Here is an 18013-nt window from a genome sequence, read left to right as displayed (position 1 = left end):
TAGACTAACCGGACCCGGCAACCAACAGGCGCTTACTCACGTGAGTCACGTCGCACATGATACACTGGCCTTGTGATGGGTCAACCTACAGTGTCCATGCATGGTGGACAACAGTTGCTCCAAGGAGTACCCGAAACCATACGCAGAGGAGACTGTGTAGGTTTCGGACGGCGGTTACCCAAAGTACCGCCGTCCAGACGACGGTCAAGTGGTCCTCTTGAGAAATCACGAGGTTGGCAACGAGTATGTAGTTCCTCACAACCCGTAATTCTTGGCAAAGTACGACGCGCACATCAATGTCGAGATCTGCTTCTTCATAAAGAGCGTCATGTACATCTACAAGTACATCTACAAGAGACATGACTGTGTGACGCTGGAGGTTTTTGACCAGGATAAACTAGCCAAGTGAGTGTTCATTGAAATTATAGTTATAGAAATTGTTGAAGCAATATCAATACTATATTTCTTTATTTGTGTGTAAGAGTTATATAATATATATAGTTATATAATATATAATTGTATGTATGTACATTTGTACATCATGGCACATGATTACTATTCCATCATTATTAGTGTAGAACAATATTTTATGCATTCAATTTTATGTATTAAATATTTTTCTAATCACTCTTTGTATACATTATGTATTTTTAGATTGTAAATTGCAGCATTTGTGATTGGTGTAGTTAAGCAAAATACTTCCTAGCGCATGAACTCTTATCAAATTAGGTTTTTTGTCAGTTGTACACACCATATATTATTGGACGATACCTTCTATTATTTTAATGTATTATATTATATATACTTCAAACAATATCAAATTATCACTAAAATTATATTTCAACTGTACACATACATAAATACATTAATTAAGCAGATTTTATAAAAATTTACTAAGACATGGTATACTCTGCCGTACCCCCGTGTACTTTTTTTTATTGACATTCGATAATTGTTATTGAATTGTGTTTCAATACTTTGCTACATGAATAAACTTACAGAGGTTGGGTTCTTAGTTTTGCTACTAGAGTACAGCAATATCGGTAGGCACATCATTTATATTATGTAGTATGTAATAATTGTGTCTACATCTTTGTTTGTTAAATATTAATTATCACGCAACACGCTTATTCCAACTCCACATTAGTTGTAAACGTCGACGCCATTACTACAGTAGACTTATTATAGATTATTACTATTTTTGTACGAATGACACTTTTATAGTATTCATTCAGTTCCTTAGGTATATCCACCACGATTATAATTCGAATACTTATATTTTTCACTTACACCTACTCAAACTGTTTCCTATTGTAAATGTCTGTTCGTTTAAATGACTCTACGTTATAATAGTATATAATTTGATTCTCGCTCAGCCTTATACAATAATTATAACAATTATTACAACACTTGACAGTAAGAAGATATAGCGTTAGCCGTCTTATACATAGCATTGTATTTGTTTTCAGTTTCGTAAACACAAGATACGTCAGTCCGCCAGAAGGCATCTGGCGGCTGTTTTCGTACGAATTGCACAAGAGAAGTCACACGATCGTCAGACTTCCTGTCCACCTAGAAGGTCGACAAAACGTCTACTTTGCTCCGGGACAAGCGCAAGAGCGGTTGCAAAACGAAGCTCTACATCGTACGAGGCTAACTGAGTTCTTCGCGCTCAACATAAACGACGTGGAAGCTCGACAATACCTGTACACCGATATACCGACGCATTACACGTGGAACGCGGCTCAGCGGACCTGGGCGCGGCGCCGGAGAATGATGGCAAACGAGACGTTGGCTCGGATGTACATCGTCAACCCGCTGGATCGGGACCGTTTCCACTTGCGACTGCTACTACTGAACCGAAGAGGTCCGCAGTCCTTCCAAGACATAAGGACGGTGGACGGGGTCGTTCACGGAATGTACACCGCGGCGGCCGTCGCACTCGGGTTATTGGAAGACGACCGAGCGTGGCGGGCCTGTCTGACGGAATCGGCGGCGTTGGACACACCGCGGCAACTGCGATATCTGTTCGTCACGATACTGGTGTTCTGCGAGCCGTCAAACCCGCTGGCGTTGTACGAGGCGAACGAAGCAAACCTGATGGAGGATTTCAATAGGCGCCTCCAAGACGTCGACCGCGCGAGGGCCGCGTGTCTGAACGCCATCGGGGATCTACTTCGTGCGCACGGAAAGTCGCTGGGCGACTACGGTTTGCCCCTGCCCGACCCCCTAATGCTGGAACCGGAACAGGACGACAGACTGTTCCAAGCGATAGACGCGGCGGCACGGTGGGCACAACAGTTGGACGACATGAACGCCGAACAGCGAACGGTGTTCGACCGCGTAATGGCGGCCGTCGACGACGGCCTAGAAGCAGCGAAGACTTTCTACGTCGACGGACCTGGCGGCACCGGAAAAACGACTCTGTACGGATGCCTCATTTGGTCGCTCCGCAGCAGTGGCCGGTCGGTGTTATGCGTCGCATTCACCGGGATCGCAGCGTCACTCATGGACGGCGGCATGACCGTGCACTCGACGTTCGGATTGCCGTTCGGCACGCTGACCGACGACTCTACATCGACCATCACCATGCAGTCCGAGCGAGCGCGCAAGATACGCGACGCGGCACTCATCGTGTGGGACGAGGCGCCAATGTCCCCGGGACTGCAGCTGACGGTGGTGGACCGCCTGCTCAGGGACGTCATGGGATCAGAATTACCGTTCGGCGGTAAACCCATGCTGTTCGCGGGCGACTTCAGGCAGATATTGCCCGTGGTCCGAAGAGGATCGAGGGCTGACATCGTCATGTCCTCGATCAGGCACAACAGTCTGTGGCGTGGCATGGAGCGCTTTAACCTGGTCCGCAACATGCGCGCCGACAACGACGCGCGCTTCGCCGCTTGGTTGCTCCAGCTCGGCAACGGTCGACTGCCCGCGGTCGACGGTGTCCCAGACACCGTGCAAATCCCCCGGGCAATGACATGTGACGTTGCTGATCTCATAGATTTCGTCTATCCGGAGCAAATGTCGTTGGCCAACGTCGACGACTTTTCTCGGAGAATCGTTCTGTGTCCCAGGAACGACGAATGTCGAGCCGTCAACAGGGACGTGCTTCAGCGCGTCGACGGTGCCCAGAGGAGCTACACCTCCATCGACACCGTGGTCGTCGACGATCCCGACGAAGTGGCCAATTTCCCCACAGAATTCCTCAACAGTTTGGAACCGGACGGCCTGCCGCCGTACCGGCTGACGTTGAAGGTGGGGTCAATCGTCATGCTGCTCAGAAATCTCGAACCGAAGAGACGGCTGTGCAACGGCACTAGGTTGGTGGTCACCGAACTGCGTCATCACAATTTCAAGGCCAGGATTTTGAACGTTGACGCACAGGACGATATAGTCGTGCCTGCGATACCGCTCACGTCCAGCGGCGAGGACGACCTGCCCATCATAATGCGGCGCGTTCAGTTCCCGGTGAGGTTGTCGTTCGCCATGACCATCAACAAGTCGCAGGGTCAGACGTTCGACCGAGTGGGTCTGCTACTGCCGTCGCCCGTGTTCACGCACGGGCAACTGTACGTGGCGTTCTCGAGAGTGAGAAACGCACAGTCACTGAGAGTCGGCATGTACACCGATGTCACCAAGAACATCGTGTACAGGGAGGTTCTGGACTGATGCGTTGGTAATCATATCGGTTTAACACGGCTAATATATTTTTCAAACACAATATATTACGCTGCTGTTATTCTCGAAACACTTAGCTCTGACACGGTTAATATATTTTTCAAACATAATATATTATGCTGCTGTTATTCTTGTAAGATGTCACACATAGCTCTGACACGGTTAATATATTTTTCAAACACAATATATTGAGCCGTGGTTATTCTTGTGCTTCGTGGTCTTTGTGGTCTTTGTGGTAGAGAGAAAGTTTGACAACCTCCACGTGGTTCTCTCTGGATGCGGATTCACTATGATATGAGTTTATAGTGAATTCGTAACTAATGTTAACATTTTTATTGTCATGTTATGTATTCGATAACTGTTATTACCTATAGTAATATGTTTACAATATGTCTGTTACATAAACTATATTATATGCCTTAAACATTATTTGATGATAATTATTAATTTGTGTCATGTAACCAGGGACGGATTGGAATTTCGGACCAGCCCGGGAAAATACTTTTTTACCGGCCCACTATTTATTGGGAGATTGGGGGCAACTGGCAAGTGTACCATACTGAAGATGGTATTTTTTTTTAGTATTTTAAAGAGTAGTCTACTATAATCAGTGTTATTATAAAATCAACCTTTAACAATAAAATGTAATAATAAAAAATAGCAATAGTATTACCTACATAATAAATAAATGTTACATAATAAAATGTTAGTAATTATTTTTTATTTGAATAAAATGGTTTAATTTACAATGACAGATTTTTTTTTAAAAGAAAACTCTCTTTTTGTAATTCTTCTATTATTTTATCTGAATCCAGTAGTGTTAATTTCTGTTTTTCGATGGCCATTAACATGAATGCTTCTAGTTTTGGATCCGAAAGCTGACTACGAAGTCTTGATTTAATATTTTTTAAGAAAGAAAAAGATCTTTCACATGATACTTGAGTTGATGGTAGAGTAAGTACATATTTGTATGCCAAAAATAAATTAGCATATGCATCACAATATAAATTATATTTTTGTAAAATGTTATAGCAACAAACAACACAGTTTTTGCAACTCTTGCAAGTTATATTTTGTGATTCAGGATTCATTTGAGATTCAATGTCATCTTCTTCATCTTGTGTTAGCTCCAAAGAGTATGAAGTAGCAAATGATTCAGCAAGACTTTTCTTTAACTTGTCCCAATTTTTCGCAAAATGTATTAACTCATCCTTTAGACCGTTGTAAGTTATATTTGAATTTAAACTCTTTAACTTATCACACAAAGTAGTCAATGCTTGATCAGGCAAACCATTTTGAATTATATACGAAAAATAACTTGGTGACAAACATGATAAATCATTATACAATTTTCTGTGTTTTATAAATCTTTTGTTAATACTCTCAACAACTATATCTAATATTCTGTTATGAACTTCTATTTCAAACTTCTTTAAAGGATGCTCATGTACCATATCATTACTAATCTCACCTGGTAACATTTTTTTTTTTCTGGTTTTTATATTAGGTAATATTTCATTTACAGTTATAGGACTATCACCATTAAATTGTAAATCTAACTCAGTATTAGCCCAAATAACAAATGACTCTGCAGATAATTTTATCCATTCCATATTTCTTTGAACTTTTTTTAAATGTTCAAGTGCTCCATCAACTAGGTTCTGAGCCGTAATTAAATCCATTGATTTTGATTGCAGGTATCTCGATAAAGGACCTGTAATACTAAAAATTCTAATATATATATATGCAGTCAAAATAGTAGAAAAATTCAATAATGTATTTTTCATAGTTTCAGCTTTGACCCTTATATCTGGTGTAGATTTTTCATCGTTTAGAATATCATATAAAGCCATTAAAACATCAACATACAGTGCATTGCTCTTACATGGACCTTCAGTTGATCCAAATATTTTAACAAGTGCAACTTCTTTACTCCACCACCTTGTTTCACCAATACTTTGTAAGCGGTGATGTAGACTATGGCATCGTTCTGTCCAAACTCTCATACGCTTATGTGAATCTTTGAAAAACACCGCTAAACTATTACACAAATTAAAAAGAGATGCAGCAGCCAATGGTGATTTGGAAGCATCTGACAAAACTAGATTTAATACATGGCTATAACACCAAACATGAACTTGATTTGGGGATGATTCATTAAGCCATGCTGAGAATCCATTGTACTCCCCTTGCATATTAGCCGCACCGTCGGTAGTATTAGCAATACAGTTTTTTTTTACATTCAAATCATTTAAAAGTAAAACATTTTGTAATAAATCGTGCATGCCTTTACCTGTTGAATCTGAACAGTTAACAACTGCAATTAGGCTTTCGTGAATACCATTGTCATCGACATATCTTAAGACTACTGCACATTGATCCGATGATGTAATATCTTGAGTAGTATCCAGCATAACTGCATACATTTTAGCATTTTTAACTTCATCACAAATTGATTTTTTTATCAAACGACTTATTGCAGCAATAACATAATCAACTGTGGTTTTAGAAATAAATGTAACCAGTCCTCCTCTTCCTTTACTACCACTTTCGTGGGCTTTACGGCTCTTTTTTATTACGGTTTCCAAGTGATCTTTCATTTGAAAATCATATTTTGCTAAAAACAATATGATTTCTAAAAAATTTCCATGGTCTACAAATGGATTATCTAATGTGTATGCTGCTTCAAATTGATTTCCCCTATAACTCAATCCACGTTTTCCTATAAGTTTAACAGCTTCAATCACTCTTGTAACAATTTCGCGGTTTTTTTTAATTTCTTTTTTAGTTTCACAGAAAAGTAGTGAACCAATATCATGTTTATTTGAATGGAGAAAAAAAGCTGATACACAATTTTTATGTACTGTGCTTTTATCATGTTCATCAATTCGAATATAAGTATGGCTCCATACATCTAAGCCTTTAGTAAAATTATTACTTTCTGAAGAAAATGCAAGACACAAATAACAGAACAATTTTTTTGGATTTTTATTGTAGGTTAACCATTTTCGTTCAGAGCCATTATTTCTAAAGAAAGCTTTTTGAAAATTAAATGGAGTTTCTTCATTTAATTTTGGTTTTTGAGGATGATATTTGAAAAATTGATTGAGCTGTGTAATTTCAGGTTTCTTGAATATATCTAGAGGGCCAAAATTAGAAAAATTACACATTGATTAGTTTGATAATTTACAAACTACAATAGACACAAAGACACATAGGTTATAATAAAAATTATTATAATAATGAGCCAAATGCTCAAATTAGTAAATTGTAATTTGTAATATAATATTTCTACAAATATTTTTAATTAAAAATATTATAAATTCCTCTATTTTCAAAAATTGCAATAAGTGAGATTGACACTATTCGACTCGAGCCACAGAATTGTAATTAATATTATTTTTGTCTATGTGCCTTTGTATGCTAACTAAAATATTGTTTCCAAAATTAAAAAAAACTTACTAGGTATAACTTCAATGTTAACACTTTTTTGATGATCAATAGATTCAATTACATTCAGGCCAGTATTCGCATTATCTTTATTTACAATACTAAAAGTTTCATTCTCCATTAAACTAATGTTATTAATGCAACTATCAGTAACCTATTTAATTACAATTTTAAAAAATATTATACATACAGTTTTAGTATTTGTAAGAGTATAAGACATATCAATTATGCGACGATGCACATAAGTTATAATAATATTATTTACTTTTATAAGAACAACAATTACAAGACTTACATCATTACTAACACTTTTTTGATGATCAATAGATTCAATTACATTCAGATTCAAGGCAATATTTGCATTATCTTTATTTCCAATACTAAAAGTTTCATTCTCCAAACTAACGTTATTAATGCAACTATCAGTCACCTATTTAATTAAAATTTTAAGAAATATTATACATTCAGTTTTAGTATTTGTAAGATTATAAGACATATCAATTATGTGACTATGCACATAAGTTATAGTAAAATTATTTACTTTTATAAGAAAAATTGAGTAGTTAAATATAATAATTTAATAGTACTTTTATAAGAACAACAATAAATTAGGTACAAGACTTACTTCATCTAAAGTAGATGTTCCAACTTCAACATCTGTAGTAGTTTCATCCCCATTAATAATACTCTAAAAATAAAACTATAATTATTAGGTATACTAGGGTTTAAGTTAAGTTAAAAACTGAGTTAAAAAAAAAAAAAAAACATTAATTTGCCCAGCCTTGTTATTAAATCGATAAATCATAATTTATACTTATCTATAATTTTTAAAAGTATCAGTTGAATATCACACTAAAATAATTTAATGTATATTTTCATATTAAAAAAATAAAATAGGTACTTATTGCATTAAGTATTTTGCAAAATATGTTGTTTCTCTCATTCTCTATCAATAAAATAAATTGTAGATTATTGTACTTTGTACAGTAACAACTAACAGTTTAATATTTTTAATTATTAATATATTATTATTATAATGACAAAGTTCAGCTAAAACTCACTTCGCTATTCTGATACTTGAAAAATGATTTGATGCTTTTAGAAGCCTTTGCTTCTAAAAGTAGCATTTTTTTATTTTTGTCACGAATTTTTTCAGCTCCTCCTTTTCGCTTTTTACCACAGTCTGACCCATCCATTTCCATTTTAATTTTTATTATAAATTCGCAACTATTAAAATTAATCAAATTGACGTGCTCACTGCCGACTGCCGAGTGCTGATATCGAGGTATTAAATGACGATTGATATTTAAATATAAATAACATAAATTTCAAATAAAAATAAAAATATTGGTTATTTGGTATTCATATTAACGACCCGCATCGACTTGAATCGTTAATATTCGTCGTCATTACCCGCCGGCCCATCTGATCGACGACAACCCGAATAACCAATTATTTATAGATTTTACTGTCCACGGAAGTCGATTTTTTGATTACAGCTGTTATTGCCTATTGGTATTACTTATTGATAATTAATATTATTCAGTTTCTGTTGTAGACGTTGTATACTTGTATTATTACAATTTACAATGTTTTACGTTATTATATTATAGACTGTTATTACGTAATATCATTGAATAAAATATAATTTATAATCAATAGTAATATTTATTTTATTATATTTACGTTTACCCACTATTTACTATTTAGTAAGCGGCCCATCGGGAATTTCCCGATTTCCCTATGGCCCAATCCGTCCCTGCACACACACACACACAGTCCTGGTGAATACAATGTAGAGATTTAACACTAACTATAATCATTGTCTGCTGGGTGATTATATACAGAGTAAAAAGCTATAAATAAAATAAATGTAGTGTCGTCATTTTGTTTTTAGGCTTTTCACATTTGTGTTTAGAGGTCCTTTGTTCTGATGTACTATGATAATCATTGATTTGTATCAATTTTTATTTTGCATAATTGCTAATTTTTCCATACACAATATTACTAATTCTGTATAAAAAACATAAAGTCCTAAGTTCGGTATTAGTACAGCATCACATAACATCACGCCATCGGATCACACCACTAATATCGACATCTTATTGGCAAGTTTTGAACTAGTAGGGTACAATTACGTAAATCATCTTATCCATAATCACTGTAAATTCTATATAATTGTATTACTATTTTGCATAGAACCTTATAGTTTGTCAGAATATCGTCTAGCGTACTTGTGTGGTCGCGGACTTTATTACAGTTTCATCGTCGCTTACACACGACTGTTTTCCTAGTTTTTGTAAGTCATACGAAATTCAATAATAATTTATACTAAGTTAAATAATCAGTTTATTGTGTCAATTCATTTTTAACTATTTTACGTCTTAACGTACTTTGTTCGGTGATTCGTGCAGTAATCAAGTGGTTATACCACAACATGTAAGTTATGTATAAAATAAAAATATAATTGATTATAAATAAATATGATCTTTAAATTATCAAATTTCAGTGAAATATAAATCAGATGATTTAATATACTAAATTAAATATATCGAAGTAATACTAATGTTGTAATTAAATGATGTAAATTTGCAGGGAAAAAACGAGAAATACAATAATTATAATCGATTTTGAATTCACCAACTATCAACGTACCGACTTAATACTTATTTCTGCAGCTATATCACAGACTCACATAAAATCTAAAATTATACGCATGCGAGGTCGACCTTTAATAATATCACCTGACGGAAGAATACAATTAATGAATAATTATTCATATATAAAAACTATAAATTTATTACAAAATATTTTTGTTAATAAACCAGATCAACTTCAAGTTATACTAAATGAATTAAATTTAGCTATGGAAACAAAAACTTCAAACTTAACTAAAAACTATTTAAAAAACTATCTTAATTTTAATAATCAAAATGCAATTATTTTACTATGGAATGGTAGTTGCGATAAAAATATTTTATTAAGATTAGGTTTTAATACAAATATAATGTTGAATATGACTGCGTACGATATTGATAATAATAAAATATTTTATTTAAAGCTACTTAATTTTCAAAGTAATGAAATTATTTTAACCCATAAATTAGGTTATATTATAAAAAATGGTAGATTTTTATCGTTGAAAGAAACTCATGATACGATATGTGATCAAAACCATGATATAACTTATATACACGACGCAGTTAATGATGTAAAATTAACGAAATGTATTTTCAATTATGTATGTATTAAACACAATTATCAGAAAATATTAAGTAAAATAATAAAATAATATTGTCTTATCTTTATTGCTATTAGTTCGTAATTAGTTTCAGTCTAAAATAAAAAATAACCTAATATTATATATCATTAGGTTACTAATCATATTATAATTTGTAATAATCATTTAATTTTGATTAATCAAAAATCCTTGATACGCTAACGGTTATTATATTTATATATATATATATATATATATTGTGAAACATAAATGCATACATTATACGTTATTCGTATATCAATAATTTAGTTATTACTTATTTTAATTACAGTAAAATGCAGACAATAATAACCAAAAGAACACGCATGAACGTAATCGGAAGTGGTCTTATTCAGATAGATCGTTTTAAAAAATGTTCTAAAACGTTTGTTTTAAAAAATGATTATAACTTTATAGACTTTAATCAATTTTTCGACTATAGTTTTGAAATGTTAGTTTGTAAATTAAAAAAATTTACCCAGCAATCAACAATTAAATTTAATTTGTATCTCGACTGTGATTACGTACGTGTACTAACACAGGAACACCGAGATATTTCATTTAAAACAGAAAATATTTTAGCATATACAAATTCAAATTTTGAAAATATATTAAAAAAAATGTTTAATAAAATTAACAAGGAGGAAAGTAATTTTGTTACGAAACAAAGCGGGTGGAGTTTATATTCAATTGATGCGTTACAATTAAGGATTAACATTGTAAACCCGTTAACCGGGTCTACTTATTTAACTTTACCTGATAGTATACGAAATAAGAAAGCTGTTATAAACGTAAAAAACAATGATGAAAAATGTTTTAAATATGCAATTTTAACTAAATATAATAATCGTGCAGATAAAACTAAATTTAGTAATCAATATTTTAAATTTCTTGAAAAAAAAAGTGGTTTAAATTTTCACTGTCTCAATTTCCCGACACCTGTTAATCAAATTAAAACATTTGAACGTATAAATAATGTAACGGTTAATGTTTTTAGTTTAGATAGTAAAAATACTGTTTTCCCATTATATATGAATAATGAGGAAAGTAAAAACCATTTCGATCTGAAGGGTTACGGGGAAAAACGATAATAGTCAAAGAAAAGAAAAAATCAGATAATAATATTATCTTGATAGTTAGTTTCCAACGAATCGACTTGTGAATCGAGTTATGGAAAAAAGATCACGGTCAATGATATAATACAGGTTTAAATCAGGGACCAGAACCGGAACCGAAAAGAACCGGTTCTGGAACCGGTTAACCTTAAAAGTTTAGGAACCGTAACTAGAACCGGAACCTTTATTTCCAAAAATGAAAAACCGTAACCGTAACCGTAACCTTAATTATAAAAGGGTTATTTTGGTTAGGTTAGACTAGTTATTTGGACTAGTAAAACTATAGAAATTACTATTTTGGTAGACAATTTGTAGGTACAGAAAAATAAAAGTCAAATCTTTTAATGTTTTTGTGTTGTACTGTTGACTGTTGTACCTACCTAAACTTGTAACTTGTTATTCGTCCGTCATCGACGTAGAATCAGAGAGACGTATCAAACTCAACAGTAAACACAACCAATTGATTATTAATAGAAATAAATCACTAGTCGAGTGAAAATGTATAGTAATAACTAATAAGTAATAACTAATAATACGGGCATATTATTCAACATTGAAGAACTAAAAATAGTAGATAAGAAAATCCATTTTATATGACATTATCGACGTGCACTGACCTGGCACCGCGGCAGTCAGCACTGGAGAGGTACGGTTGGTATGTGTTTTATACTTTTATACAGTTTGTTGTAATTTTGTAAACTTTTAAATTATTATAGCATACTATTTCTGAGTTTATGCCATTATTAATGACTTGTTTAGTTGTGTAATTGTGTTACATTCTTTTATTTAAAAAAATTTAACATGGGTCGACCAATTAAAAGTGCAATTCGAAACCATTATGAATATGATAGAGTCAATAACGAGTCAAAATGTAAAATATGTTCTGCAAAACTTAAAGTAAGTATATATTATACATTATTATACCTTCGAACTTTAGAACCTATATCTAAGTTAAAAAAGTTATGACCTAGGTAGGTAAAGTCCTATAAAATATAAATGTTTATGAAGTGTAGGTATTACCTAATCAAATGATAAAGTCAAAAATCAAATTGTTTTTTTATTTATTTGAAAACTGTTAATAGGTATTTGAAAAATTTTAAATTACAAAATATACTATCCTATTTTATCCAATTAACTTCTGATAATATTTTACTATGTATAGGTTAGCCTACCTACTACTTATATTTGCAATCTGAAATTCTTTTAATATGATTTAGTATGTTTTATTAAAAAAATGTATTACTCTATGATAAAAATCTATTTAAATATATGCACGATTGTCGAATTGACACACCTCATGATTTCAATGTTGTTAAGTATATTACAAAATTAAAATACAATAGGTAAACTCAGAAGTGTAAAATACACATAATTTAATTAATAAACTCTTATTTAGGTACCATTAATCTTTAAAATATATCTACCTATATTATACCTAAGTTATTATATGTTATTTATAATTTATATTATATAAAAATATTGTAACTATTTGTTTGAGACGTTTGAGTTAGGTTAGTTTATTCCATTTCATAGTAGGTAACAATTGTTATGGATGTAATCTAAAAAAAATATATTTGTATTATTGTATTAAACTATTAAACTATGAAATGCATAAATATAATAAATTGAACATAAAAATTTACTATTAAAACATACATTTTCTGATTCTTATTAGTTATGTAAAATATTTCAAAGTTTTTATGCGAAAAATGAAATTCAGATTATATTAACTTTTTAAATACATACATACACATCTGGAATTTAGTCATGGTTTTTAATTAATTTTTTGGTTTTATATTTTGTATTTTGTATTTTTTTTTTGTATAGACTAATCATGGAACAAATTTGAAAAAACATTTAGAGCTACATCCAGATGAGTATGAAGAATTTATTAAATCGCAGGATAACACTTTTATAACTACAAAACCAGACAAAATTAATGCAAGTAAATTCAAACAAACTACTCTTCAAATGACTCCTGGAATAAGAGTGAATCATACTATGAAAACTCTAATCGATGGATGTGTGGAAATGGTGACAGTCAATGGACGCCCATATTCAAGCTTGAATGATAGTGGATTTAGAAGAATTATTGACCCAGTTCTAAATGGAATTAAGAATAACGTTTCCTTGAATTCTGACTCAATTGGGTAAATATTCATAATCATATTATTAATAAATTTTATGATCATAATAATAATAATGAGATAATCAAATAAACTTGTACCTAAATATTCTATAGGTATAAAGTATATATTTACAGTAGAGCAGGCTAGGAGTTAGGCTTAAGACTCTATCTAGTTTGGTTACATTTCTTTTATTTATAGGTACTGGCATCATTAATTAATAGACTATGTGCATTTATATATTTTTGAACCAAAGAAATGTCTATAATTTTAGCTTTTTTTTTAGTATCTGGCTTTAATTTTTTTGTTTAAAAATATTTTAGAAAAAAACACTTTCCAAAACTATATAGATGCCTAAGTATTTATAATTTTAAATAACCATAGATAGTTCTTGGTTGATATCCATAACTTATTCACATAACCACATATTACCAAATAGTAAATTTTGTAATCATATATTTCATATTACACTCCCAAAAAATAAAAAAAGGTAATCAAATGAGCCTTGAGGAAAATGTACAGAGCATACTATTCTACTGTCTACTATCCTGCCCCAAGATTCAATGTCATAATCATATTTTAATTTTTAAATAGTTTAAGTTAGGAGTATTTAAAATTTATATCATATCATTTACACCTAGATAAAATACATTGAAAACATGCAAGTATATAGCAAGTACTAGATATCTAACTTTTATGTATTTTATTTCAGAAATTATGTTCGTAAAGAAGCGTTGTTATTACAAAATTCTATAAAAGCAGAAGTGAAAAATAAACTAATTTCTCTTAAAGTTGATGCTGCTTCGAGAATGAACAGAGGGTTCCTTGGTATAAATTTACAATATTTTTTTGATGGTCATATTAAACTAAGAACTATTGGTTTAGTAGAACTCACTGAAGCCCACACTGGTTAGTACAAAATATTATTTATATCATAGTATTTTATTTACATTATCATGCAATATTTAATAAAGGTTTTTTTAACTGAATGCAGGAATTTATTCAAAAGATGTGATACTTGAAACATTAAGCAAATATGGAGTACACCCAAAGCAATTATATACTATCACATCGGACAATGGCGCTAATATGATAAAAGCTGTAGATTTAGTTGAAAAAGAAGCATTTATTGAGGTAGAAAATGAGCCAGAGTCCATGCTGTCTAGTTCAAAAGAAAAAACAAATTCTAATCAAGCAGATGATACTTTTGACAGTGATAATGATAGGTAAGCTATTATAATTTATAAGTTCATAAGACATAAACTAAAGCCAAACAATTACTTAACCTAAATATAGTGTTTGATAGTTTTATTTTCTACATCCAGTACTAGTTGTTTTGGTTTTATTACCTCGTGTGATTTAATGTATTATAAGTTATAACTATTATACTATTATAATTATGTTATAAATTATAATAGTATAATATTATTATTATTAAAATGTATTTTTATTTAAAATGTTTTTTTGAATAACTAGTATTTTAAATTTTTTATTTAATTACTAGAAAACTATTTTGGAGTATATTTTTATTTTTAGTACACATTTTATGGTTTTTAAGTGTATATAAGTGCTTGCATATTTAATAATATTTTTGATTTATATGTTCTCTGTCCTAATTTTAATCAACAATATTTAAAATTAAACATTGTCATTTATAATATGTTTCAGTGATTATGAAAATACAGACTCAGGTATGATAAATAATGATGATATCAATGATTTACTTGATATAGTTGATAACAATGAATATGATGACTTGGTCGAAACAGATTCGGAACAACAAAATGAGTACTGTGAGGCCATTCTTCTTAATATTGAGTCTCAATGTGTTGGAGATATTTCAATTTTTACTGGTAAGTTGGATAATTGGATTATCTTACAAACACGCTTTACTTAGTTCAATTGGATTTTTTTTTGTTCATTAGGTATGAGATGTGTTTCACATACCTTACAACTGGCAGTCATTGATTGTTTAAAAGAAGCCAGTGTCAGTGCAGTTTTGAACAAAGTTAGAGCCCTAGTAAAAAAACTACGTAATCAAACTTACATGTATTTAATTAAAAAAGAAAAACTTAAGACTCCAATTCTTGATTGCTTAACAAGATGGCATTCAACCTGTGATATGTTGGAAAGAGTACAGCATTTAAAAGTGTTCATCAAAAACATGTCTGCAAATGATAAAAAGCTAAAATCATTTTGTCTAAATTCCAATGAATGGCAGCATGTCGAAACAATTTTTAAAGCTTTATTACCAGCCAAAATATGCACAAAGAATCTACAAAGTGAACAGCTTACTCTTACAGACTTTTATGGAGAGTGGATTGCATGCAAATTCAAAACTGAAGCACAAAATTCATCGTTTGCTCAAAAATTATTGCAGTTTATGATTTCCAGAGAAAAGTTCATACTCGATAATAAAGTTTTTGTTTCTGCTATCTTCTTGGACCCGCGGTACAAAATAACATTAAACGAAGAACAGTGTTTAATTTCCATAGAACATTTAATAAAAGTTTGGATTCAGTTAAACAAATTGCAGAGTGATGATAATGATAATTATGATATAGACTTAAATAATCAAACTTCTATAGATGAACATTTTGATAGCTCTGATTCGGACTCAACTGATCAAGTAGAGCAGTTCTTGAAGTCCAAGTCTACCGAGATAGAAACATTAGAAATAACTTCTTCACAGACATCTGTCATATTCACACAAATTGAAACTATACTGAAGAATTATAATATTCATCAAAAACGAATAAATTATAAAACTGATATACTCAAATTTTGGAAAAGTATGGAATATACTCATCCGGAATTGTATCAATTAGCTAGTGTTGTATTTTGTGTGCCTGCAACTCAAGTCAGTGTTGAAAGACTTTTCTCAGGTTTAAAATTTGTGCTGTCTCCATATAGAACTAATATTAGCTCCAAACACTTGGAAGACCAGTTACTGATACGTACTAACAAACTTTTTGAAAAAAAAGAAAAACGACTACAGATGTAAGTTTATAATATACAAAATGTTCAATATAATTTTTAATATTATGTTTTATGATCATTTTCACAGATCTGAATTGGAAACAAACACGTCAATCAAACGTAAAAAAAATAGATTATAATATATTGTAATATTATTAATTATTATCATTATAATTATTTGTTTTTGTATGTTTCTTAATATGGGGTCTATTCTCAAAGGTATCGAAAACAGTTTTCGATGGAAAATCAGTCGAAAAGACTGATGGTTTCGACATTTACAAAAAAGACTATTCTCAAACGGTTTTCGACTGTTAATTCGATAGTAGTTTTCGACTATTTACAACGACAGCGGATTATGAGTCGAAAACGGTTTTCGACACATAATTTCCAATTTAATTCCATTGTTAATCAGTGTTTAATATTGTTAAACTGTTAAATATATTTTATTTCATTGCCGATTTAAAATACTTTGAACTTTCTTATTCATTTTTTCTATTACCGATAATAGTTATACTAGTGTTAGTTATGGCATTTGTTGATGACGATTTAGAAATGTATATGCAATTGAATGGCATAGTAAACATGGAAATCGTCAATTTTATTGACGATAATGAACCAAGACGAATATTAAAACAAGAAGATCCTTTTGTTGGTAGGTCCAACCTTTATTATAACTAATATTTTTATAACAAAGGACAAATAGATAGTTTATTATTCATATCAATTTATTAAGCGGACTTACTAAAATCCTTTTCTTTTAATTTTATATTGTTAACTAATTTAAATTTGGAACCAAACATATTTTTTCTTTCAGAATTGTCAGATCGGAAGTTTATTGGTACTTATCGTTTAAGTAAGCAATTAGTTGAAGAACTTATAGATACATTGACTCCTTACATGAATAGTCCAATGACGTCTTCTGGGATAACTATAAAAAGAAAAGTTAGTTGCTATCTATTGATTATTGAGGATAGGCGCAACTAAGGTAACAATGCTTGTGAGGGGGGACGCTTCTTCACAATTTTGTTAAGTAATTCAGTCGATTTTTAAACAAAAAACTGTGGTGGGCTATTTGGATAACTGGGGGGACTTAGCCCTCCCCCTAGTTGCGCCTATGTTATTGAGATTAGGCACTATTAGTTTTGCTAATGACTTAGTAAATAATAATAAAAAAATATTTTCATTTAAGGTATTAACAGCTCTAAGATTTTTTGCTAGTGGGAGTTATCAGCAGGATATTGGGGAACACAGAGGCGCAGCCCTTAGTCAACCCTCAGTTAGTAGATGTATTACTGAAGTTGCAGAAGCATTAAATAATCCTATAATATTAAATAAATACATACATTTCCCAAGCACTATAGAACAACTTAACATTATTCGACAAGGGTAATTCAATTTTTTTA

General features: G+C 31.6%; 1 protein-coding gene across 1 annotated transcript; it reads left to right on the top strand.

Moving 5' to 3' along the window:
• The first annotated feature begins 818 nt into the window (after positions 1-818).
• Positions 819-4048, top strand: LOC111042322 (ATP-dependent DNA helicase pif1-like). The gene has a single exon (XM_022326894.1). The coding sequence runs from the start codon at positions 1774-1776 to the stop codon at positions 3670-3672; it is 1899 nt and encodes a 632-aa protein (XP_022182586.1). The 5' UTR covers positions 819-1773; the 3' UTR covers positions 3673-4048.
• The last annotated feature ends 13965 nt before the right edge of the window (positions 4049-18013 follow it).

Source organism: Myzus persicae, unplaced genomic scaffold, assembly GCF_001856785.1.
Source record: "Myzus persicae strain clone G006 unplaced genomic scaffold, MPER_G0061.0, whole genome shotgun sequence".
Lineage (NCBI taxonomy): Eukaryota > Metazoa > Arthropoda > Insecta > Hemiptera > Aphididae > Myzus > Myzus persicae.
The sequence above is the reverse complement of the archived record's forward strand: the minus strand, read 5'-3'. Positions and strand labels throughout refer to the sequence as shown.

Bases quoted from the DNA above. Each gene is read 5' to 3' on its own strand.
- LOC111042322 (XM_022326894.1), top strand. From the start codon at position 1,774: ATGATGGCAAACGAGACGTTGGCTCGGATGTACATCGTCAACCCGCTG.